The sequence below is a fragment of the Prionailurus bengalensis genome, chromosome A2 (genome assembly GCF_016509475.1).
Source record: "Prionailurus bengalensis isolate Pbe53 chromosome A2, Fcat_Pben_1.1_paternal_pri, whole genome shotgun sequence".
Lineage (NCBI taxonomy): Eukaryota > Metazoa > Chordata > Mammalia > Carnivora > Felidae > Prionailurus > Prionailurus bengalensis.
The window spans coordinates 14,560,950-14,586,165 of record NC_057348.1 but is presented as its reverse complement, the minus strand read 5'-3'; the positions used below and the strand labels follow the sequence as shown (position 1 = coordinate 14,586,165).

Sequence of the window (25,216 nt, the reverse complement as noted above, 5' to 3'; positions counted from 1 at the left end):
TCGGTAGGAAAAGGCAGCAGCAGCCCCAAGGCCCTGAGCAGAGCCCACCTTTCTTAGGGACAGAGGGCCTTGGGCACATACTGCCAGGGAGCAACACAGAAGGGCGTGGGGCAACCGGTCCTCTCCCGGTACTCACTTGGCCTCATTGTAGCGTCCCTGGAAGAAGGAGAAGAGCCCTCGCACATAGAAAGCTGCTGCTCGGAGGCAGTGTGAGCTGATGGGAGAGAGCAGGTGACACTTCGGTGGGATTTTTGTGAGTGCAGCAGGTTTACGAAGGGGAGTGGGAAGAGGGTGGGGAGAGAGGTACAGATACACAGGGCAGTTGGGTCCCCCCCAGCACTGGCACCACTTCAAGAGCAGAGAAAATATAAGACAATATGTCAATGGGCACTCAGCACTGGGCCTTCCTACCTGACAGGGAAGCTATGGTCCGGATTGATCCTCTCCAACAAACTGTACAGCTGTGGTGGAAACGTCAGTTAGAATCATCTTGCATAAACATGAGAAAATTCAGCCTCAAACATCCACTAAATTGACTAGGGCTGCTTGCATCTTCCCAACCCAAACTTCACCCCAAATCCCATGCCTGAGTGAGGGGAGGGGTCAGGACCTACAAGGACAGATGAGGGCACCGTAGGAGACTGTACAGAGCTGTCTACTTCCTCACCCCCCTACCCGACAGGAATCATGGCCTCCAGTGTCAAGGACTGGGGTCCTCACACCCTCAACCTGCCCTGTGTCAGATGAAGGGGACGGGGGGGGGGGGGGGGGCGGCGGGGGAGTCAGGGCAGCTGCTTAGTCTCAGCCTCTGTATGGTCAGAGGGGCCCTGCGTGGAGGAGCGAGGTGGTAATATCAGCCCACATGGGTCTTGTGGGTTGGGGGTAGGCTTTATCTGGAGATGCAGGGATCCTGGGAGGCTCTGATAGGCAGCCATGTGAATGACTTCTTAGGTCCTCTCTGGCTGCTGAGAGGACAAGGGTCAAAGTGGGCTGAAGCTGCTCCCAGTGTCCCCATAGCACCTCCAAGAGGCAGACACTGAGAGGGCAAAGACCCTCCATGGGTCACCAAGTGTGACCCATGGAGGCCACTCCTGGCCCTATGATGACCCTGCCCTTTGCTTCCTCACTGCTGGAGTGAGAAGTCTGGGCTTTCTCTGCTCCCTGCAGCCCAAAGCATCCAAACTAACCCAGAAGCTGGGAGGTCAGCTAAACTTTTTATAAACAAGAGATAAAATGAAAACCATGAAGGTAGAAAAGTAACTAAATCTGAGATACTCTGGAGGCAGGATGCCAGAGCTAGGAGGGGAGGCAGTGACCCTAGGGCTGAGGGGGGAATCCCAGGGCTAAGGGTTGCAGGGGGAACCTGGTGAGGGCACCTCTCCTGTGAGGACAAGCCCTGGGATCCCCTACCCCTCAGGAGGCTGGGTCATTAGGATAACCTCGGAGCACAGTGCAGAGGACTGCCTGCCTGAGCTACTGCTCCTCGGAAGTAGGCCATGAGGCCTCACTGACATTCTAGAACAGACAGCTCAGGTAGAATAAACTGGTTTTCTTCTGTGGGGCTCAATAAAGTTTGGCTCATTAAAAAAAATTTTTTTTAACATTTATTCATTTTTGAGAGACAGAGTATGTGTAGGGGAGGGGCAGAGAAGGAGACACAGAGTCCAAAGCAGGCTCCAGGCTCTGAGCTATCAGCACAGAGCCTGATGCGGGGCTCAAACCCACCAACTGTGAGATCATGACCTGAGCCGAAGTCAGACGCTCAACCAACTGAGCCACTCAGGGACCTCAAATTTGGCTCATTTTTAACACGGAGAAGTGTTATTTACCTAGGAAACGTTCCTGTCCTAGACCTGGCCTGCCCCAGCCACACTTGCAACTCTGTGGGGGACACAAGTGTGATGCTTGCTGAAGAGTGAAAACGCTGCGGTTGCTGAGATCTGCTGGTGCCCAGGACAACCTCAACCCCACCACCCCCGGATAAGAGCTGAAAAGATACCAAACATGAAGCATGTCACCTACTACCTCTTGGTGTCTATTTCCTTCCCGTATATACACACTCGCCAGATTGGTCACGATGAAGGCCCACAGCTCCTGGTGGTTGGTGAGCTAGGACAGGACACATAGGCATTAGAGGGCCAGGCTGGGCAAAGCCACATCACACGAGGGCCACTCAGTGGCACAGGAGCCACCCAAGTGCTCCACAGCAACTAATCTAGAATCACTTTATTCCTTTCATTTCAGGCTTACCCCCCCTTGCCTGCCTCCTAAACCCCAGGAGCATATAGCTGTTAGTTCTTTTCACTATCAAACTGTCATCCACATTATAAGAAATTCAGGAAGCAAAGGAAAATCAGCCACCCCTGATCCTGCCCTGAGAACACACTGCACTTTAGTCCATTTTCTGCTTGTTTCTTAGGTCTGAGACCTGGACAACCCCTCCTTCCACACTACAGCCAGTGACCCCTGGGACTCCAGTGTGGGCTGACACAGCAGAAGCACTTGCTGGTCCTGGGGAGGACATGCCAGGAAGGTAGCTGAGACTGTCAGAGACCAGAGATGCTGCTGATGGCTGGTAGTAGATGACCGTTGATCCCAGCTCTTCTTGGGAAATAAAAATGGTCAAAAGAGGGATCAATCTGAGCGACCCGAGTGTTACCTAGATCCTGGTTCCCAGCGGGGCTGAGAAAGCACAGCTGTGCAAAAGGCTGAGGATGCCTGGGAAATGCAGATCCCACCTACAGGACCCCAGCATGTGCCAAGGAGGCCCAGAAGGTATTCTGATATGAGCAAAGACGCTCTGGTTTGTTTGTTGTAGGACCACAGGAAGAGCACGTGTCTGGGGCCAGGGGGTTTGAGCGTGTATCCTGGCTGCACCACTTCCCACGTGGCCTGTAGGAGAGCCACGCGGACTCCCTGAGGCACAAACTATCAAAGCAGCAGCAGCCACTTGTGGGAAGTAAGATGGGGAGGGAGAGGTGGAGAGAACTTCATGGGGCCGTGGGATAACTGCAGGCAACACAGGGCGCTGTGTGGCGGTGTCTTGGTACCGCAGCACAAGCTGACCAGGGCCCAGAGGAGTGGGCATAGATGGAAAGGCCCAGAAGGCCTTGGGAGCGGACACCACATCTACTCTCACACTCTGGCATGCAGCCAGAGGCTCCTAAACATCGCTAAGACAAGCAGTGGGGGTGGCGGCATCCACAGCCACACGGAGCATCTCAGAGGAGCAGCAATGCCGCCAAGCCCAACCCCAGGAGCAAAGAGACTGGCACAAGGGACAGAGCAGAGCTCCCCATCTGACAGGGCGCACGCAGCACCCCCAGCAACTTTACCCGAGTCACACAGCCACCCCCACATCCCAACATCTCTGCTTGGGGCTTCCTCGGTCCCCTGGGAGGAAGGTGTTGCTAGCCTCCTTTTCCTGTGAGGACATAGAGGCCAAGGTGGGGATATGCTTATCTGGTCCTGGAATAAGGCAGGCAGACTGGGGCCTGGCACTGTGCTATCAACTCCCGGACCTGGGGGTTGGCAGGGGGCTGTCTCTGAAGGAGGACGTGGCACCAGCTGTTTCCCAGGGCACAGCGGGACCTGTCAGAGGCGAGAACATCGCCCCAGCGGAGCTTCCTTGTGACCTGCAGCACGACGTATCCTCTGCCCCCAGTGCAACCAGGCTGTTGTAGGGTGGGGGCAGACCCAGCTTTGTGTCCCGGGACTGCTGTTGGGGTGGCTCCAGGGATCCCCTGAACCCTGCCAAGTGACTCTGCATTTTCAGCTGTGACAGGAGCCAACACCAACCTGGCAGGATATCAGGAAGGCTGGGAATCAGGAGTGAAAGAGGCTGCACAGGCCATGGTACCAGTGGGCTCTGGGCTCTCCCTGGTGGTTGCCCTCCAGGTTAGTTGGGGAAGCCCCACCCAAGGCTAGCCAGAAGCCTCCTTGCCCACAGTTATCTCCTGTCATACTGTGCTGCCAGTGCCGGCCCTGATCCATCTGAGTAGCACAGATCCTGCCACAGAAAGCCCCGGCCCGTCACTGTCACGACCCGCATCAAGCTGCATGCTGTAGAGTGGCCCACTGGGCACAGTTTCATGCAGAGGATGTCCTCATCACCGACCACACCCGACTCCTCACTGAGAAGCACCGCCCGCCCCATGGAGTGAGGGCCGGCACCTTACCCGCAGGGCTGTGGTGAACTGGGCTTCTGCATTGTCCATGCAGTTGACAGAGACACAGTACAGGCCCTGGAAGAAGAAGGCATTGAGGCCCTGAAGCCACAGTTTCCCCAGGGCTGCACAACTAAACCCACAGGAGCCTGGTAAGTGACGACTGAGCCAGCTACATCTGAGCTTTATTCCAGCAAAGAGGCAGAAAGATGGCATGCTCAATTATTCCCTCCTCCCAGGACCTAGGTCAACTCAGACTTAAGATGCTGGTCAGAAAGAAGCCCACCGGAAATATTCTGGATGCTGTGTGGGGCGGCAGTCACGGGATCACCAACTGGAATGGGGCTGGGGGCAGGCAGCCTGGTGCACTCACCAGCAGCGTGTGCAGCTGTGCGGCGTGGTTGGAGAAGAGCCGGGGGGACTGCTGACACAGCTGGCAGACCTGGGAGATCTGTCGGGAAAGAGCATGCTCAACATCACATGGCCTGTAACACAGGACCTGGTGTCCCAGCAGCATTTGGGAGACCCTCGAAGCCGACAGGTGTGCCCACATCCTACCTTCTCTAATCTGGGCACAAAGTCCCAGCAAAGGTGTCTGTTGTGAGGGCCAAGTGCAGGCCCAACCTCCTCGAGAATGGTGACCCTTGTCCATCACCACCACCTCTTCCTCTTTCTGCCATGTGTCTCAGCCATATAGCACCCTTACCTACTCAGGGCACCTGCTTCCTCTCAGGAAGATGAGCATCAGAGATTATGGATCAGGGCAGGAGGAGTGTTAGGATCACCGTCAGGGGACCCCAAATTCTCAGACCCCGTGTTCCCTGGGCATGCCTGCTTTTAGAGAAAGGACTAGTGATTTCTCTTTCTCTTTTTAAAAATTTTTCTTGTTTATTTCTGAGAGAGAGTGGGAGAGAGTAGGGGAGGGGCAGAGAGAGAGGGAGACACAGAATCTGGAGCAAGTTCCAGGCTCTGTGCTGTCAGCACAGAGCCCAACACAGGGCTTGAACTCACAAACTGCAAGATTGTGACCTGAGCCGAAGTCGGACCCTTAACTAACTGAGCCACAACCCAGGCGCCCCCCTCTCTAAGTAGGCTTCATGCCCAGCGCGGAGCCCAGTGTGAGGCTTGAACTCACATCCCTGAGCTGAGATCAAGAGTCTGACAGCTCAACCAGCTGAGCTACCCAGGTACCCAGAACCTTTGACTTCTGTATCATATTCTCTGATTAGTTGTGTCCATCAGGGTCATGAACTAACAAATTATAGTGAAACAAGCCTGGATATTCTGTTGACACACATTGGGCAAATTTACATTCTCCCATGTGACGACTTATGAGACGTGGCAAACTCCCAGTAGTTTTCCCACCCGTGTGCGTGGCCTCTGGTGGCATTACCTCCTGCAGTGCAGTAGCCTTGTGTCCCGTGACAAGCCTGCACATGATGATGTGCTCGAGCAGGATCACTTGGAAGGAGGACAGGATAGGGCTGCAGTCAAGCACTGGGGGTGAGAAGTGAGGGTGAGCACTCAAGGTACAGCTAGAGAAGAGACCCCAGGAGACTGACACAGAGCCTCCTGGGGACTTCACACCCTCCACCTCGCACCACACTGGCCCTGTGGCAACCCAGGTCTGAGCCCATCTGCTCTGCTGGGCACCAGCTCAGCACCAGCTCTGTCACCTCACTTGGTGCCCACTGCACCCTAAGAGCAAGGGGGCTCATCTCCTTCTCCAGGTGGGGAGACAGGCTCAGAGCCAGGTTTTAGTGATCAGAGTGTTCTAAGAATAAGAAATCCTAAGAGACTGGTCTTCCATCCTCACTCTACTCTGACCTAGGGGAGTGCTCAAGAGCACTCTGGACACAATGGTTCTAGAAATGTTGTAGCCCAGGAGATTGAAAGTGTGCAAAAAGGCCTCAGGCAGCAGTGAGGGAACCCAGCAATTGGCTTCCTTGAGAGGCTGCCCTCATACTGGAACCAGACAGCACCCACAGCCCTTTGCCAACTCATCTGGAGGGAAAGAACTGCCATTTTTGTGGGTTTTGATTCTACAGTCTTGAAGGCTCCTCCCCCAGTGGCACTTATGAGGGCACAGGAAGCAAATGAACAGATTAATAGGGGTGCTGAGCCAGCCATGGACACATGCAGCTCTCAGATTCTACTAGTCACAGGACCCTGGGTCCCACGAGATGGATTAGTTGAGCATCCAGGCAGAACCCAAGACCTCTAGAGGGCCTGCTATTGGTCAGTGAGATTGAAGCTCCCATCCCAGTCTCACCAAGTATGATCCTCAGTCACAACACTGAGCACAGATAACAAAAGCAGCCGCCGACTCCTAACAGGCTCTGATGGGGACCCACTAACCCTCACACTCATCTTAAGCAGTGGGGGGATAGGACAGAGATAGTACAAGACCCCTCCTGGCCACAGAATAAGGATCAAGCCCAGGCTTGGCCTGCTCTGCCCCTATCCCAGACTGCCCCCATCTTCCTACTGGGTTAACAAGACCCATGGGGCAGGGACTCATGGTGACTGCTCAGCACTGCTGTCATTCTGGATTCTTCAGGCCAGCATAAGAGGTGGCACTCGTGCCACCCACCAGGGGGCGCTGTGGCTATGCAACCTGCCAATGGAACACAGCCCCACTGAGACTTACTCTTGAGCTTCTCCAGTTGCATGAGAGCTTTGTCTGTGTATTTCTGTGCCTTCTCCAGGTAGCCGGCCTGCATGGAGTGCATCACGGTCACCTGGCAACAAGACCAGACAGCAGCGGTCACTGTGACCCTCTCCTCACCCCCCCCCAGCCACCCTGGCCCCAGGCCTCTAGAGACTCACCAGGTAGACGAGCACACACATGTGCTCCTTGGGCAGCCAGTGGAAGAGGTCAGCAGGGTTGCTAGGCAGGATCTCATCGTCGTGCAGCGTGGAGATGGTCTGGATGCACTGCTGCAGCTGCTTCAGGCACGGCTTCACACTCTTCACCTGGAGCAGGCGAGTGGCACCACATGCCTGAGTGCCTGCCCGCTCCCACCAGGTGCCAGGCCCCTCAGGACGCAAGGCTCCCACAGTGGCGGCTAACCAGGTCTTGCCTGTCCAGCAACTTTTTAGCCCCCTCCTTCTAGGAGCCCCTGCTATGCTCACTACTTGCAGGAAGCCCACCCCCAGATTGGTCAGCCAGCTCTCAGGGAGCATGGTAGGACCAGGTAGGTCATCTATGGGACTAAGGCTTGGCCACCACCCGGTGCTGGGCCCAATACCAAGTCCTGCGAGAAGTCTGTCCAAAGACCCTGTTCAAATCACGTTTCTTCTTTCCTGTAGTAACCCCAGGAGAGAAGGACAGGGCTGGGGCAGCTGGTTATCCCAGGGGGTGGGAAGTGGCTACCTGGGAGTCCTGCAGATGCCATGGTTTGTACAGACTGGCCTCTCTGCACAGGGAAGCCCTGTCCCAAGGCCCCCACAGGCCATTTACACAGCCATCAACACCCCATGAGTGTCTGCTCTGTGTTTCTATGTGTTGAGTGTGGTGCTCGGCTCAACAGGCACAGCTGGGTGCAAGAGGGAGAACAAAGGAAGCCCTTCACCAATGAGACACCTACTCGGCACTTTCTGGGGCCTTCACAGCCACTAGGCTCCACCTGCGGCCTCCCAGGACACCAGAGAGGTCCTGCCTGTGGTTGGTCACTAGGACAGGGTGGGGAAGATGGAGTAGCACCCCCAAAAGGCTGAGACGTTCACCCATGCACAAATGCAGCTGCTCCTCGACCACACGAGAATTACAGCTGATCCTGTCAGTCCCTACTTGAACGGCATAAAGCCGTCACCAGCTGGGGCAGGGGGTAGGGTGTGGACAGACACTGCTTGAGCACCCGCTGTGTGCCAGGCACCATGCCAGAATCCTCAGTTTATTCTCATGGATTCCCAAACTGCCCTTAGATGCCTTCGACTGTCCACGCACTGAGTGGACGTGTGCGCCACAAATACTCTTGCCATTATGCTGGGAACAGGAGACTCCCATTCTCGGAGTGCCCTCTGCTCACAGGGACAAAGCACTTGTGCCAGACCATGACAAGGTGTGGAGCAGAAGCTGAGCTCTCAATGACAGCCATGTTGTGTGGCTAGTGACAGGATGCAACCACAGAGGTGACATCTTGGCAGGAAGCCTACTCACAGCCTGCTCAATCCCCATCAGCCCTCACACGGGAGGCACTACGTACCTGCCCAGCATCCAAATAGTGGGTCACCTGGAGCACTAGGAAGAAGACACGCAGAGACTCCTTCTGGATGGGGTTCCCCTGCCAGTTCTCAACTATCTGTCCACAGAGGGTCAGCAGCGGGTGGACTTCCTGCAACTTGCGCTCCATCAGCAGCAGCTGGGGAGGGAGACGCAGGTGGTGGGAGCACCCCTTGGTGCACAGGGCTGCCCCCCTCCAGGGGACCACCAGCACCACAAAGAGGGCACAAAACAAACCCAGGTTGCCCCTTCCTTAGCACAAATCCCACAACCTGGAATCTGAGTTTCACTTCTGAACCCAGCAGGGGCGCCAGGGCCTCGGCCTTGCTGCAGCCCGCTGTACATGAGGGTCTGGGCCCCCAAGGGGGGCTGCACCATGGCAAGTGAGCAGGGCCTGGCTTCATGTCCTCCAACCAGCCCCACTCCACCCAGCCTTGACTTACCATCCCTTTGCTGAGCAGGAACAATGCCCTGGAAAAGAGAGGGTGAGTCAGTCTGTGGGGCCCTGGCATCTCCTGGGACGACTGTGACACCCCAATGTTCATGGGGACCTAATGTGCCACTTCTGGGGATAATTAAGTGAGTGACAGCAGTCCCTGGTGGTCTCCAGCCCCAGTGAGATGTGTTTTATTTACAACTGTTCTATTTTACTCTATTTGATCTTTCTTTACTATTTTTGCCTGGTTTAGATGTTCATGAGGCTCCAAAGCCCAGAAGGCATAAACAGGTGCTCAGAAAGTGTGGAGGAACAGAGTATGGAATGGCAAGTCTGCCATAATTTCACCGTGGCTGACAGTGTAGACAGGGCTTCTGTGTCAGTGGATGGCACTGGGCAGGGGGCAAGCATACAGGCTCAGGTGCCTGAACTCAAATCCACGCCTCTACTTCCTCTTCTGAACCCTTCAGATTCTCCTGACGGTTAAAGAGATAAACTCAGGAAGCCCCAGGCAAATCAGCAGCCTCACCACCCTGTCTCAACCCTCAGGGGGCAATGAGGCCAGGAGATTTCTATAGCCAACACTGAAACCTTTTTGTAACTTTCTAAATGTGTGTGTACCGCTATCATAAGCATAAAAATTATAAAATGAGCATGTTAAGAAATTTATTATTTTTGGGGCACCTGTGTGGCTCAGTTGGTTAGGTGTCTGACCCTTGGTTTCGACTCAGGTCATGATCTCATGGCTTCGTGTGTTCGAGTCCCATGTTGGGCTCTGTGCTGGCAGCGTGGAACCTGCTTGGGATTCTCTCTCTCCCTCTCTCGCTGCCCCTCCCCACTCATGCTGTGTCTGTCTCTCTCTCTCAAGATAAATAAAAATTTTTTAAAAAATATTTATTATTTTTAAAGGTTTTATTTTTAAGTAATCTCTCTATCCAATGTGGGGCTCGAACTCACAACCCCAAGATCAAGAGTTGCATGCTCTTCTCACTGAGCTAATCAGGTACTCCAAGCTGTTAAAAAGTTGAGAACAGCCAAAATAACAGGGGAAGGAGCCGGGCCAGCCTGGCCTCAAACTCAGCTCCAAGGTGCCTCAGCATGCTAGTGTGGGGCAGGGGCTGCTGCTTTCAGGAATCCCTGTGGTCGTACAGTTCCCCAGGCCCCCAGTTTGTTCAATATCAAAGTCTCCTTCCTGACAGCCTTGGCAGAATCCCCGTGTGTTCCAACTGACACCCCATCAAGTAGGTGCCATTCCTCCCATTTTCTGGGTGAGGAGATTGAGGTGGGGAGGTCACAATCACATAGCACAACAGATGCCGATGCTCCAGGCCACCACACCATTCCTTGTTGTTACTTCATGGCAGGCAGACTGTAGGGTCTACACCCAGGTCGCCCACCCAGGCCGCCTGTCCACAGTGGCACAGAAGCCTGTAAGAAGACACTCTAGAGAGAACATGTAGAGTGTTCAGCTGTCCCCATGCCCTGTAGGGCCTGTCACCATGAACCTAGTGATAGCTACAGCACAAGGGGGGCAGGGAAGGCCAGGAGTGTGGGGCCAGGGTATGTGACAGCCACCATCTCAAGGCAGGGTAGCCAAGAGTCCAAGACAGCCTAGGGGGAACTGAGTGGCTCCTCTCAGGCACTTTCAAGTCTAGAGCTCAAAGAATAGAGTTGGGAACAGTTGTTTCCCAACAATTCCATGGGGTAAGATCAGCCTTGTGAAACTTAACTTTCCAGAACCCCAATGCATACAACAGAATAAGAGCACTGTTGTCTGTGCCTGTCTACTGCAGAGGGCTCTTCTCTTCAACAGGAAAAGAGGCAGACAATCTGGACACCTTCATGGAGGGTACACAATGAAGCACCAGTGCCCTCTGACCCCTGATCCCAAGGCACCAGTCTCCAGACCTTGGTCTAAGCAGTTCTGTGGGTAACATGAACCTACGTCCCCTCTTTTACACGAACGTCCACTCATTCTGTCTCCTGTTGTACATCTAAAAGCTGGGACACTCGGGCTGCCCGCAGGCACTGCCAAGCACATCACCTTCTGGGAGCACTGCTCTTGCATCTGTGCCAGAAAGGGGCCAGCCCAGCACATCATACGAACACTTTTTATTTTAAGAGACACTACGTTCTTGCAAGCACTGAGAATGCGGGCTGCTCTCCCCTTGTCAGTAGCTTCTCCCCTCCAACTTCATAAATCGATGGGGCAAGAGATGTCTGGTGCTGCTTTAATCGCCACATTTTTTTACTATGCACCAAAGTGATCCCTCTTTCGAGCCAGAATGCCAATTCTCTTTGTTGTCCAGGACAAGATAGCCAGCTGTTTCCAAGGGGGAGAGGAGTATGGATAGAGGGTGCCTACCGTGTATACTCAGATCCCACAACTCGGGCATACTCAGCCCCCACGCCCAGGAGGTCGCAGGCTGACACCAGGTCCTTCTCAAGCGTGTGCAGTTGCTAAAAACGAGAGAGAGCAATGACGCTTACTTTATAGCACCTACTACCTGACCTCAGTGCTCTGTTGGTGACTTAAAACTGAACCTCCCCACACCCCAACAAAATTGTCTTAATGTCAGTTATGAGTAAATCAACCAAATTATCTCATCACATTAATTGTTTTGGGTACAGAACTCCACTTCACCTACAGTGTACCTCATTTAAGCTTAACGGCTCACAGAGCCAGCAGTTAATACTTATGGGCATAGACCCCTAAGACTTTGTGAATGTGTCTGTGTGCTTTGCAGATTGCCTTTGGGGGCAGTCACTAGGGAGGTGGCCAGAGGAGCCCCAAGCAAGGAGGGACTCCCTCAGGCATTAAGTGCCTATAGATGTTTCAAACAGAGAGGCTTTAACAGGTTCAAAGGAAGGTACACTTGCAGGGCCTTGGTCAAGAGCTTGGGTTCCTACATGCATGTGGTGCCCAATGACTCAGGTGACTCACAGTCCGGCTGTACAGGCAGGTGACAGGGCTGTGTCATGAAGGGTAGGTGAGAGCAGCCTGGTGGGCAGGGAGGTTCTGAGACAGGAGAGACTGGAATCCAGCCAATGAGGGGGAGGTATAGGCAGAGCCCACCCCAAAAGAGGTGTCCCTCACAGTAGAGCCTACTGTCTTTCATCTTGATCCCCAGCCGGCAGGCCCCTCCACTGCAGCCAGGAAGGCCCAGCCTAGAAAGCCCCCAACCAATTGAGTGTCTCAGAATACAGGGACGACCTATATCTGGGGAGATGAAGGGAGGACCTACACGGAGCCCAGGCTTGACTCAGGCATTCGTTGCCCAATAGGTAAGTGGCAATCTCAGCTCAGTCCTTACAGAACACAGTGGGCTACTGGCAAGAAATGCTCCCCAAACAAATTTATTTTTATTAAAAAAACTTTAAAGTTTACTTATTTATTTTAATGTTTTTATTTATTTTTGAGACAGAGAGAGACAGAGCATGAACAGGGGAGGAACAGAGAGAGAGGGAGACACAGAATCTGAAGCAGGCTCCAGGCTCTGAGCTGTCAGCACAGAGCCCAACGCGGGGCTCGAACTCATGGAGTGTGAGATCATGACCTGAGCTGAAGTTGGATGCTTAACCGACTGAGCCACCCAGACGCCCCAAGTTTATTTATTTTTGAGAAAGACAGAGACAGTGTGAGTGGAGTAAGGACAGAGAGAGAGGGAGAGACAGAAGCCCAAGCAGGCTCCACGCCACCAGCACAGAGCCTAATGGGGGGCTCCAACTCATGAATCCGTGAGATTATGACCTGAGCCAAAACCAAGAGTCGGATGCCTAACCGACTGAGCCATCCAGGCGCCCCTCCCCATATTTAAATGAACACAGGCCAAATGAAGCACCAGGAGAGAGGGGAACATGAAGACAAGGCCCTGTGTCAGCCCCCAGGGGGATGGACACTCCCACCATCACCTTAGGTGCTGGCTGTTTGGGGGTGGGGGTACTGCCAAGGACGGAGGCTGGTTAGCAGGTAAAAGAAATGTCCCTGTGTCCCCACCCATGCAGTGCAGCAGGAGGAGGGTCTGTGTGTCCTGGAGTTTGTTATTTGTACTTGGGGCACACCTGCCCCAAGGTCACAGCCCCTGCTGGGCCCCCATGCTTCTTGGCTGGGTCCATGGTACTCACAGCAAGTTGGAAGAGCAGGCGGCAGTGCCAGTATGGAGTCTGCTGTGAGATCTGGATCGCTTTCCGCAACAGTGGCTTTGCTGTGTCTACAGAATTCTGAAAGGAAACAGTCAAGTTTGGGAAGGAAAAAACAAGCCGGCAAGCAAGCTGGATTCCTTATGCAGCAGCTGTGGCGCCAGAAGGCCACTCCTGTTCACGCTCACCAAAGGATCTGTGGGTTGCCAATTTACTTTATTAAAAGAAGAAAAGATTTTATTGGACTCACTGGCTGGGAAGTTTTTGCATTCCTCTTAAAATAACTCCTCATTCAACTAACTTTAGTCCAAAATCCCGAACAGTCAAATTAGACGACAAATTACCATCTTTCCTGTTCTACAACCAGAGAGAGGGGCCAGGCATGCGAAGTATGTAGTCCCTGCTGCCCAGGGAGCCTCCCACGTGACTGCTCAAAGTGAGAAAAGGTGATTTTCAGCTATGCCTGAGATCACAACCAGGTTAAGAAGGCATATGGACTTGTTAGGAACTAATCACCTTAAACCTAGGAACAAGGCTGTTTTCCAACAGTCTTTGGTAAAAAGATTTTGCTGGCTTTTGTTAGCAGGTGACGACTCATGGATGCTCTGTGCCAGGGCACCGGAGGTAGAAAAGTAATGGGAAGTATTAAAAGCCAGCAGAGAGGCCACTCCTGAGAGCCACAGTTTGTCATTGTGCCTTTACTACAGGGAAAGTGACTTTGCTTTCAGAAACCTTGTTCTTACCTCTTGACAGTACAGCTCGGACAAAAGACTTGCTGCTTCAAACTTAACATCTTCAAACTGCTGGATCTAATAACATCCAGTTAAGGAAGGAGAGACACTGCAAAGTGGTCAGTTTACAAGGGCCACAACTTGGGGTTCTTATGTTACAGCGGCTGATGGGAGAGAAACATCCTTGCCTGTTCTGAAACCTCAAGTTCACGTTCTCCTCCAGCAGTCCCTAGTTTTGCTGCCACCTGGGTGCAGAGCTAGCTGATAGGACATACAGAGGAGCATGGCACCCAGGCATGCCATGCTGGTCCATAAGGGTGGCCACATCGAAGAAGGGATTCTTTAGGTGGGGCAAAGCCTAAAACTCTGGGGCGCTTTATGGGGGGGGGGGGGCGTTCAAGTTTGCAATACAATCTTTATTATTATTATTTTTTTCAAATGGAGCTTTCCTTAAAGGGAACAGTACCAACAGGAAAAGGATACTTGCTGCGATATCAACCACTGAAAAGAAAAAGAAAAAAGAATTAATTCTCAAACACTTGATGCCTGCTTACTGGCTCCACTTCAGGGTTTACACAGGTCGTCCTGTCACCAAAATCTCCAGGTGCTCAGTTAAGGGGGAAGGTGACCTGCTCGGCCTGAAAGGATGGGAAAATGAGCACCTGCTCCTCCTTCGGACAGCAGTTTTCTGTCCTGCCAGCCTCCAGAGTCAGATTTGGAGCCCCCTCCCACCAAAGCAGAGATGCTTCAGGAGTATAGACAGCCCCGCTGTACCACTCACTGCAGTACACTGACAGCTGGCAGACAGTGACACAAGAAATCAGTTACAACTGGAGAGTGGGTCTGCAGGTGTCAGTCCTTCCTGAAGCAGCGACACTTACAAGATGCTTATGGGGGCGCCTGGGTGGCTCAGTCAGTTAAGCGTCCAACTTCGGCTCAGGTCATGATCTCGCGGTCCGTGAGTTCAAGTCCCGTGTCAGGGTCTGTGCTGACAGCTCAGAGCCTGGAGCCTGTTTCGGATTCTGTGTCTCCCTCTCTCTCTGGCCCTCCCCTGTTGATGCTCTGTCTCTCTCAAAAATAAATAAATGCTAAAAAAAAAAAAAAAAAAGATGCCATGGACATCTGAGTGCCTTGGTCAGTTGAGTGTCTGACTCTTGATGTTGGCTCAGGTCATTATGTAGTGGTCATGAGATTGATCCCTCTCCTTCACTCTCTGCCCCTCCTCTGCTTGTGCACACACACGTGCTCTCTCAAAACAAATGAATGGACATTAAAAAAAATCTTCCACTTTATTTTTTTTTTATTTTTTAATGTTTATTTATTTTTGAGAGAGGGAGAGACAGAGCATGAGTGGAGGAGGGGTAGAGAGAAAGAGGGAGGCACAGAATCTGAAGCAGGCTCCAGGCTCTGAGCTGTCAGCTCAGAGCCCGATGTGAGGCTCGAACCCATGAACCATGAGATCATGACCTGAGACAAAGTCGGACGCTTAACCGACTGAGCCACCATGGTGCACCAAAAATCTTCCACTTTAAAAGGTGCTTGGAAATGAGCAAAGCTAGCCTCAGAGTGGACACAGGAGAGCTCCAAGAAGGAGTGGTGTGGGCAAAATCCAGCCAGAGGATTGTGGGGACAGTTCTAAGACCTGACCTCACTGTTCTTCTCTGCTGGCACACACACCAGCACAGGGTTCAGATGACATGCTCCCACTTGGAGACTGCTGTGCCCTGCAGTTCCACGTTCCAACAGGAGGCACTGGTGAGGGTGTGCATGGGCCAGTCCACCACATGAACTACACCAACCACACTCTGTCAGACCACCTAGGACCCAAGCATGCAACTGACACTGTCCTTGCCGACCCACTCATCCTACATTCAGAGTCTTGGCAACTGCTGGCGGGAGGATCCAGCGCCGAACAGAAGACCTTGACTCACTATGCTCTGTGGGAGAACAGTGTGTGCGTGGATGACAGCCCGGGTTGGGCCTTGAGGGTGATGGTGTAGAAAGTGAGGGGGAGGTGTCCCCAGGCAAAGCGGGAGTGGGAGATGCCCCAGGCAGAGGAGAACCCATGAAAAAGACGGAAGGCAGGAAGGTGAGGCTGGAAGGCCCAATGGATCTCTGTACCATTAATGTGGCAGCCCTGCCTATGGATCAAAATGCCCCAATATCATTCCTGGAGCCTATCTCAGTCAGAGTCATAAAACAGAAGCACCTAATCAGATCTGGGTTTAAGAGCACCTAGAGACAGCAAAGAGAATGCGAAGGGAGGAAGAGGGGCCCAAGGGGCCGCTGGTCTTAGGAACAGAGATGCCTCTGGGCCTAGGGTGAATGGTGGTTAGGAAATTGCAGAGCAGGGAAAGACTTGGAACTGCCTCTGACACCAGCTGCCTGCAAAATATAGGTGGGCCAGAAGGAGGCACTGTGGGAGCAGGTGAAAGGAATGGAGACCAAAAAAAGCCCCAGCACTACTGACAGGGGTCCTTCCTGACACACATGCACGTACACACATGTAGAGCCCAGGCAAAATGCTTCCTGCAGCCAGCTTGCGTGTCCCCTCCCAAGGCCCCCCTGCAGCAGGGACAGAAGGGGCTCAGGGTTCCCATGGAGGCCAGGCCCATTTCAGTCAAACGGGTGACGTCAATGGAGCCAATAAATACAGAAGTCGGGGTGTGCTTTCTATAGAACCACTTCCTCCCCACGGGGAAGGTCAGCGTAGCAAGAGAGGCTCCTGAAGGCCACCAGTTAGTTGGAAGGAGAGGGCAAACCAGTGGAGGAACCTATCTGACTGGAGACATGGTTGGGCTGGGAGAGCTACAAGACTGGCCCTTGTCGGGGCAACTCAGTCACTTTCCCCGGACTGTCAGTCAAACAACTGTCAAGGAACAAATGGCTTCACGTTTGTGTCTTTGTAACACTTGACTAGATTCACAAACCAGAAATATGTAGACTTCAGAAAACATACCTCACAATTGAAGTACAGAGGATACCTTATCTAAGGCTCCTATTTTATACAAAGTTGCTACCCCGTCTATATTTTATGGCGTAATGCTAAAAAATAGCTTTATATCTCCTGCCTCATGACAGGAAAGAAGCCAAAGTCAGAGCCTCTCACTGCTGGGCAGCCTGCAGGTGCCGGACAGGGATATAAACTAACATATTAGAAATTCCTGAGGTCACCTTGGGGCTCTCAGGGTAAGTGTGGGGCACCACAGAATCAGTACAAGCTACGAGGGGTGGAAGAGCTTGAATGAGCATCTCTCTCTCATGCCTGAAGATTCCATCCAGGGCTGAGAGAGTGTCAAGGCTTCTTGTACCTCAAAATACAGATAAATTTTTTAAATCAGGTTTTTAAGCCACAAAAATGTACAGAAATAGTTATCGACTGCAACTCCTTTGGGATGGAAGCTCAGCACTTAGAAGCCAGCCTGCCTCTTTCTGCTGTGTGACCCTGACTAGGAGAAACCCCTTCAGCAATGTCACTGACAAGTTGGAAGTGGTCCCTACCTCATGGGTTTGCTGAGGATCCAATGAGACAGTGTCCCCAAGAAGACCACATGCAGAGCCTGGCATGTAGAAGGTGGCAACAATACCTCAGTGATTCCCAAGCAGGAAGAGGAAGAATCAGGGGTTGGAGGGGAGGCAGGGGGACGAGTTGGTGGAACCGTGAAGGGATGGTTCCTAGACAGATTTCACATCCTGAATTCAGAGGAGACAGAGAGTGAGAGTGAAGAAAATAGAAATGAAAACAGGAGGAAGCACAGACCACACTCTTCCATGAAAATGCTTAACGCCAAGCTCTGCAAATACACTTTCTGCACAAGGTTTTGCTCCCAGCGATGGGGCATGGAATTTGGCAGGACATGATGCTGAAGGATGAAAGATCTGCTCCAGCCATGCCTGCTGATGAAAGGCCCAGAACTAAGTCTTTTCGGGCCTTAGGGAAGCATTTAATCACTTGCTGAGAAGGTAAACCAGAGATTCTCAGGTTAAACCTGGAAGTGGGGGAGCCTGGGTGGTTGAGTCGGTTAAGTGTCTGACTCTTGGTTTTGGCTCAGGTCGTGATCTCATGGTTTGTAGGGTGGAGCCCTGTGTTGGGCTCTGTGCTGACAGCATGGAACCTGCTTGGTATTCTCTGTCTGCCCTTTCCCCACTCGTGCTTGCTCTCTCTCTCTCTCTCTCACAAAATAAATTAAAAACAACAATGATAACAACAACAAAACAAACCTGGAAGTGGAATTAACAGGCATCTGGATGACACAGTTTGGAGCTACTTTCTAAGTCAGGTAAGTGAAACCACCACTGAAAAGCAGCTCCACTCCAAACTCAAAGAGTAAGCAAATATGGCATGGATGTGGGATACCACAGTCAAAACAAATCACTGTATAATGAATGACTACCTAGATTATAGAAAATAATGCACAATTCATTCCAGAGAAGCCGCATTTATTCCTCCGTGGCATTCGAATCAGCAAAGTCTAAGGATGCTGCTGCATTTCTTGACCAAAGAATAAAGAGGAAATGTGATCAAAAGCTTAGTTAAGGGGGTATAGATCTACATCTAAGTACAGACACAAAGATTCTCCTGACTCCGCAGAGGATGTGCAAATGACTGAAATGGGACTGTTTGCTGGAACAACGGTGTAAAAATTAGGCCAGCGGAGACTGAAAATATACCCAAGAATAGGTGTTCAGCAAGAGGAAATCCCAGGTGAAAATGAAATGACAAGGAATACAGTATGAAAGAACCTGCAGAAGACAACTTCACACATTCTCTAGCCAAGAGATTTCTCAGGAAAGAGACATCTCTTATAATCATGAACTGGGACCAGAAGTCCCAGAGCAGCCCAAAATTCTGGTAACACACACACACACATCACTGCCAAAACCATAATCTAAAAGGGGAGACTCTCAGGTGAAGTGTCCAGTCATGCACCATAAGAGCTACAGGAGTTGTTGAGCAGACCCAGGGAGTGAAGAAGCCAGCAGGGGCTCCAAGGGCCCATAGAGGCAGGAACCAATGAGAGACCAACAGCTGTGACCTCAAAGAAAGCTGCTGAGGGGCGCCTGGCAGGCTCATTTGGAAGAGCACGCAACTCTTGATCTTGGGGTTGTGAGTTCAAGTGCCACGCTGGGTGTAGAGATTACTTAAAAATAAAATCTTAAGGAAAAAAAAAGCAAGCAAGCTGCTGACCAAAGGGAGAAACAGCCTCCATACCTTTGATAGAAACACTTAATGGAGGATTCTTCCAAAGTTGGTCAATTGATGAAGCCAATGGGGATGTTATAGGTTTTCTACACAGGTTACAAATGCAGTTGAGGCAGTTTAGATGCTGACAATAAGCAGAGGATAAATAACCTAACTTTGTATTAAAAAAAAAAGTGATTACCAGGGAGATTGGGGATTTCTCAGAGAGAAAGCAAAAGATGTGAAAATAACAGGGAAGCTGAATGCGGTACTAGGTTTAGGTGGGATTGTCTCTCTCTCCCTCTCTCTGCTCCTCCCCTGCTCTCTCTCTCTCTCTCTCTCTCTCAAAACAAATAAATAAACACTTAAAAAAAAAAGTTTTACCTAAAGCACTCATAAGTTAGAGAAAACGTGTTCAGAAAATAACAGCAAGAGGAATGACCAAGGAGAAAATAGTCAAAAAATACTGCAGTCATTTATGTTAAGATTAAAAAAAAAAAAAAGGTTTTGGGGCACTTGGCTGGCTCAGTCGGTGGAGCATGCAACTCTATATCTCAGGTTTGTGAGTTCAAGCCCCATGTTAGGGGTAGAATTTACTTTAAAAAAAAAAAAAAAAAAAAAAAAAAAAAAGCTTTTTGATACTCTGTGTTGGCTCCCTGAAAAGAAACTGGAACTTCTTTGGCCATTTGCTCTTCAGAACTAGAAACAAACCACTTCTAAAAGAAGAATATATTCCGATTTTTTTATTGAGTGAGTCTGGGTAAGAACGAGTAAAAGTTGATAGCACCCTGATTTGGGGGAAATCACAGGACCAATAAAGAGTGAAGATAAAGAAAGCATGCTTATGTTGCAGCACAATAGGAGATAACATACAATTGCAGAAAGAAAACAGCATGGAGAACAGCACTTTAACTGAAATCTGGACAAATTCCCAGCTGGGGATACACCCAACAGAAAGGAAGGGATTTCCAAGTATAATGTCAGTGTGAGCTACAGAGGCGACCTTGTGGCTCTGTGGAAAACCCCACAAGATTCAGGGTTCTGTCAAATCAAGGGAAGGTGCTTCACAAGCATAAGGGTTTAAATCATGGGTCCAAAAGCCCAGTGGCTACAAGGAAGTAATCCGAGGCATGGCTGCTTCCCCTGCACAGCACTGGGTGGGCAAAATGCGACCACATACACAGCAACTATGAACCACTGCGAGAAAAAGAGTGAATGACCCTTGAGCAAGGAAGGTGGCAGAATTTGTTGTTAATCCAGAGAAGAGAGCTTCAGAACCTCAATTCACTGAAGGCACTGGGCCACCAGGCCTAAGCAGTCAGTCTCCAGCACCCCCACACCTAAGGAAGTCTGGGGCTTCATCTAATCTCAGCCTCATCACTGCCTAGGAGAGACCTTACACTAACCAGTCACAGGATTGAGCTGACATCCTGAGTTGTTCTCCAGGTTTGCTTTCCCCATCCCATTCAGGCCTTTGCTCAAATGTCACGCCTACAAATAGACTTTCCCACTACCTCTGCCAAAAAAAGCTCCCCATCAACTCCATCTCTTCACCCTGGACCATATTTTCCATGGTTCTTCTACCAGTGCCTAACCTTTTACTACATATTCAATGTTTGTCTTCTTTACTAAAACATAAGCTCACGTTGACAGGGACTATTTTAGTCATCCCTGATCCATAGCCCTTAGAATAGAGCTTGGCACCTGATGTGAGCTGAATATCTGCTGAATGAATAAAAGGGGGGAAAAAAAAAAAACCAAAAAACTAGGGGCGTCTGGGTGGCTCAGTCAGTTAGGAGTCCGACTCTTAGTTTCTGCTCAGGTCATGATCTCACAGTTTGTGGGTTCGAGCCCCACATCAGGCTCTGCACTGACAGTGTGGAGCTTGCTTGGGATTCCCTCTCTCCCCCTCTCTCTATGCCACACCCCTACTCGTGCTCTCTCTCAAAATAAACGCCAAAAAATAATAATAAAGGAAAAGAAAAAGAAAAAGAAACTTCATAGAAACAATAATGACTTATTGTCTTGGCACTGAAGTTGGTGACCTTGAGCCCAGGTTTGAGCCAGTTTTGTTAATAACTTGCTGTGTAGCTTTGGGCAAATCACTTCATCTCTCTGAACCCATACTGCCTCGCTGCTAAAACAAGGGAGATGATCAAGGAAGGACTAAAGTCCCCTTCCAACTCTCTACAGTTTGCAAAGATCTGATACCTTCCCAAAGGCAATTCATTACTAGCCACAGGTGGGCCCGGATTTACCGCAGATCAGTAAGTTCTAAACATTTAATTTGATTCTTGGGGCGCCTGCATGGCTCAGTCGGTTAAGCATCCAACTGCTGATGTCAGTTCAGGTCTTGATCTCACGGTCTGAGATCGAGCTCTGCATTGCGCTCTGCACCGTCAACGCAGATTGGGATTCTTTCTCTTTCCTCTCTCTCTGCCCCTCCCCCACTCGTGCTCGCTCTCTTTCTCTCAAAATAAATAAATACACTTAAAAAAAAATAAAGAGGCGCCTGGGTGGGTCAGTCAGTTAAGCTTCCAACTTTGGCTCAAGTCATGATCTCACGGTTCGTGGGTTCGAGCCCTGCGTTGGACTCTGTGCCGGGAGCCTGGAGCCTGCTTCGGAGTCTGTGTCTCCCCCCCTCTCTCTGTCCCTTCCCTGCTTGCCCTCCATCTCTCTCTCTCAAAAAAGGAAAAATAAACATTAAAAGAAATTAAAAATAAATAAATAAATAACTTAAGTTGATTCTTCTCAAGGAATCTCTAAGCAGAATAAAGCTGGGTAAGTGGCAAATGGAGGCCCGGTCTGACAGGGGCACAGTGTTCCCACGATAAGAAACAACGCCAAGGCCGGAAGAGGCACAATGACGGCCACTGTCCCACATTCTTTGAAGCACCGAGATCCCACAAGTCAAGATGGGGGGATGGGGTCTTTCTTCTGAAGGGGACAGACTAAACAGATGGTGGGAGGAAGAGAAGTCACCATGGATACAGAAAAAGCAGAAGCTTAGACATCCCCCACCCCACTCCACCAAATGGTCCTGGAATGTAGGCCCCCCGAGTTCTGCCTCCTTACAAGATCTTAACCTCTTCTCTCTGAGCCTCTGCCTCCCATCTACGCCTCCTGCATCAGTGATAGGGGCTTAATACCCTCCAGATACTTCTATCAGAGTTCCGGGTCTAGGGAGAGGATGCCTTCTTAGGTTTCCTGAAGAGACCAAACTTCAGGCTCCCAAGGGATGCCTGAACTGTCTGAACTGTCACCTTGACCCTCCCCTATCCTGAGTCACTTCTGGAAGGAACGGTCATGATGATGCCCCCGGGGCTGAGCCCTGGAGAGCTGGAAGCTGCAGGACCCACTGGCAGATCTGGTGGCGTTCCCATGGGCGCCAACAAGATGATATCCTCCCGAAATCCTGAAGAATCTGGGGACCCTATTGCTCCTGATGAGACAACTCTCGAGTACCCTGAGCGGGGTCCTGGGGCCCTGCGTGTCACCAAAGACGTTAAGTAAGGTACAGAGAAAGGCCCTCGGGTGCCCTGAGAGGCTGGCGGCTTCGGGGTCCTGCTGCTCGTCCTGAAGTCGCGCCCCAGGTCCCCGAAGACGGGCCAGGAGGCCCCTGCCCGCCGGGGTCGCAGTCCGTCAGCCCAGGCCCCGAAAAGAGCCCGCGCCTCCTCCCTCGCGGCCGGGTCCGCGCTCACCGCCTTCTCCAGGTGGCTGCGCGCCTGCTCGCTGTTCTTGGTGTGGTGGTAGAGCACGGAACCGAGCTGCAAGTGCGTGCGGGCCTCGATGCGCTGAGGCGGCTTGAAGGGGAACACGGCCTGCAGGCAGTGCACACACAGGCGGATCTTGGGCGGGCTGGAAGTGCGGAAGTGCTCGGCGAAGCCCAGAAGCGCCAGGTACCACGACTCGGCCGCCTCCGCCTGCGCTGCCTGGGCCGCCGCCGCCTGAGCCGCCGCCGCTGCTTGAGCCGCCATTTCGGCCTCCACAACAACAAGCCGCCGCCACAGGGAGGCGGAAGCAGGAGCTCGGGGCGGGGCGGGGCTCTTCTCACGTCTCTCGCGAGAGCTGCCGCATAAAGCATTCTGGAACATGTAGTTTGTCTTTGGAGTGGCTGAGGCTCCGGGAAGGTGTGAGAAAAGGCGATGCCCTTTGGTCCGCGGGACTGAGACCAGAAATTGCCAATAGGCTGAGGTTTGCTTTCCTTGGGGAAAGGCTCCAGGTATCCACGGAGTGGCCGGGCATGGTTGGCCGACACAGACTACATCTCCCGTCAGGCCATGCGCACTATAACTAGTCTTCTCAAGTGGAACCGGAGCATTGTGGGATTGGATGAGTCTCAAGATGGACAACCGGGATGTTGCAGGTAACAGCTCCCGCCTCCCCTCAAGCGTCTGCCTGGGTCCTCGGGGCTACGCGTCGCCGTTTCGTCGTCCCGTTGGGTTTACCCCGACCTATTAGCCCCTCGCCTCAGCCCCCAGGGCGTCCCGAAGCGGTGGCTTCTGCATCTTCCCGGTCTCTCGAGACCCCAGACCCAGTTGCTGCCCCCACCGCCTGGTTTGCTGAGGGCGCGGGTATTCCGTAAAGGCCGCCACTGGGGCAGTCCTGCGCTCTCTTTCCGAAATAATCGCCTTCAGAGCTGCTCAGAGCTCTGCTCCCCGAAACAGCGGCAACCTGGGGCTGTCCTGCGCCCCTTTCTTCGAGGAGCCGCCGTCTGGCCTGTGTCCGCTTTCTGGAAAAGCTGCTTTTCCGAACTACTCTAGGACTCCTTGTACACACTTCCCTGGGTCTTTCGAGCCCCCACTTGAACACAAGGCTTGCCTTTCCCTCTCTCCCAGACTAGCCGCGCCCCCCCCCCCCCCCAACCTCCGACTGGGGTGCATCCACCCATTCAGCAAATACTGTGTGCCAGGCACAGTGCTAGGCGCTGGGGTTGCAGTGGTAACCAAAAAGGGCCCTGCCTTCCTGAAGATTACTTTCTACTGGGGCGTCAGACAGTGCACCAAGAGGAAATATTTACAGAGGTTATAATGACGTGAGAGAATGGAGGTGGAGGCTGCTGATACTAGGTAGTCAAGGAAGGTCTTTTAAGCAGAAAGCATTTGAGATGAGAGGGTGCCAGCTATGGGAGTGCCTGGAGGGAAGCTTGTAGTTTTGAAGAATATCAAGAATGAAGTGGGGGGCACCTGGGTGGCTCAGTTGGTTGAGCGTCCGACTTCAGCTCAGGTCATGATCTCATGGTTCATGAGTTCAAGCCCCACATCGGGCTCTGCGCTGACAGTGCAGAGCCTGCTTGGGATTCTCTCTCTCTCTCTCTCTCTCTCTCTCTCTCTCCCTCTCTCCCTCTCCCTCTCTCCCTCTCTCCCTCTCCCCCTCTCCCCCCCCCCACCTGCTCTCTCTCTCTCTCTCTCTCTGTCTTTCTCTCAAAATAAAGTTAAAAAAAGGATGAAGTGGAAGTGAGGAGGGGAGTCATTTCTGAAAGTCAACTTTCAGAATTTGGATTTTATTCTGAGTCCCATGGGACGCTTTTGAAGTGTCTTGTTCATTTCTACACTTAACACGGTCATCTGAAGACACCATTATCTTTTACTTGGAGCCAGTACACCTCCTTATTGGTCTCTTGCTGCCACCATGTACTCTCTCCAAGTAGTAGCCGTAATGACCTTAAAAATACTGTTTGTCAGCATAATACTCCCTTGTCACTTCCCAAAGCCCTTTAAGTAAAACCTGGACTCCTACATTGGCCTCCCACCCCCATTCCTGTAACAGTCCACTCTGGCCACACTGGGCCCTTGCTGGTCCTTGATTATACCAGGCTTCTTTTTGCCTTAGGCTTTTGCAACTTCTTATTCTGCCAAGATAGTTCCCCATGTGGCTTTTCAGGAGGCTGGCTCTATCTTTCTGGTTTTAGCTTAAGAGGTCTTCTTTGCTAACAGTTATTTTCTGGCTGCTCTAGCTGTATAGGATGCTCTTCTATTATTCTTCCCTCTTTTTTTTTTTGTTTTTTTTTTGTTGTTGTTTCTATCAGAGAGCTCTTAGGATTTTGTGGGTACTTTTTCGTTGTAAGTCTATTGTCTTTTTACCCCAAGGTGAGGTCCGCATGGGCAGAGACCCCTTCCCTAGTCGAGCAGAGCACCTGGTACATAACTCAGTAAACATTCATGGAGTAAATAAAGAAATGGACGCTTAAATGTCTGTTGATGCAGGCAGCAGCAACTGGGCCATTCCTGTAGCAGCTGCTGAACATGTTTGTGGAGCAATGATGATTTTTTTTTTTTATGTTTATTCATTTTTGAAAGACAGAGACAGAGCACAAGCAGGGGTGGGGACACAGAA

The 25,216-nt window shown here is 51.6% G+C and overlaps 2 protein-coding genes across 5 annotated transcripts in view; one reads left to right on the top strand and one right to left on the bottom strand.

The window, feature by feature from the left end:
- Nucleotides 1-22,886, bottom strand: part of MAU2 (MAU2 sister chromatid cohesion factor) — a 30,364-nt gene extending 7,478 nt beyond the window's left edge. Inside the window, exons 1-15 of one of the 3 annotated variants that reach the window (XM_043587167.1) lie at nt 22,582-22,886; nt 14,182-14,199; nt 13,711-13,776; nt 12,953-13,048; nt 11,193-11,287; nt 8,835-8,862; nt 8,375-8,530; nt 6,996-7,142; nt 6,817-6,907; nt 5,560-5,663; nt 4,540-4,617; nt 4,179-4,244; nt 2,023-2,109; nt 412-461; nt 137-214 (exon numbers count right to left, since the gene is read on the bottom strand). In XM_043587167.1, the coding sequence (XP_043443102.1) occupies nt 137-214; nt 412-461; nt 2,023-2,109; nt 4,179-4,244; nt 4,540-4,617; nt 5,560-5,663; nt 6,817-6,907; nt 6,996-7,142; nt 8,375-8,530; nt 8,835-8,862; nt 11,193-11,287; nt 12,953-13,048; nt 13,711-13,776; nt 14,182-14,199; nt 22,582-22,857 (1,436 nt within the window). In that variant the 5' untranslated portion in view covers nt 22,858-22,886. The remainder of the gene's footprint in view (nt 1-136; nt 215-411; nt 462-2,022; nt 2,110-4,178; nt 4,245-4,539; nt 4,618-5,559; nt 5,664-6,816; nt 6,908-6,995; nt 7,143-8,374; nt 8,531-8,834; nt 8,863-11,192; nt 11,288-12,952; nt 13,049-13,710; nt 13,777-14,181; nt 14,200-22,581) is intronic. The other 2 variants (XM_043587168.1, XM_043587169.1) reach the window with 2 other exon arrangements.
- A 220-nt stretch (nt 22,887-23,106) lies between these two features.
- Nucleotides 23,107-25,216, top strand: part of SUGP1 (SURP and G-patch domain containing 1) — a 32,238-nt gene continuing 30,128 nt past the window's right edge. The window contains exon 1 of one of the 2 annotated variants that reach the window (XM_043587166.1): nt 23,107-23,246. In XM_043587166.1, coding sequence (XP_043443101.1) covers nt 23,213-23,246 — 34 coding nt within the window. In that variant the 5' untranslated portion in view covers nt 23,107-23,212. The remainder of the gene's footprint in view (nt 23,247-25,216) is intronic. The other variant, XM_043587165.1, reaches the window with a different exon arrangement.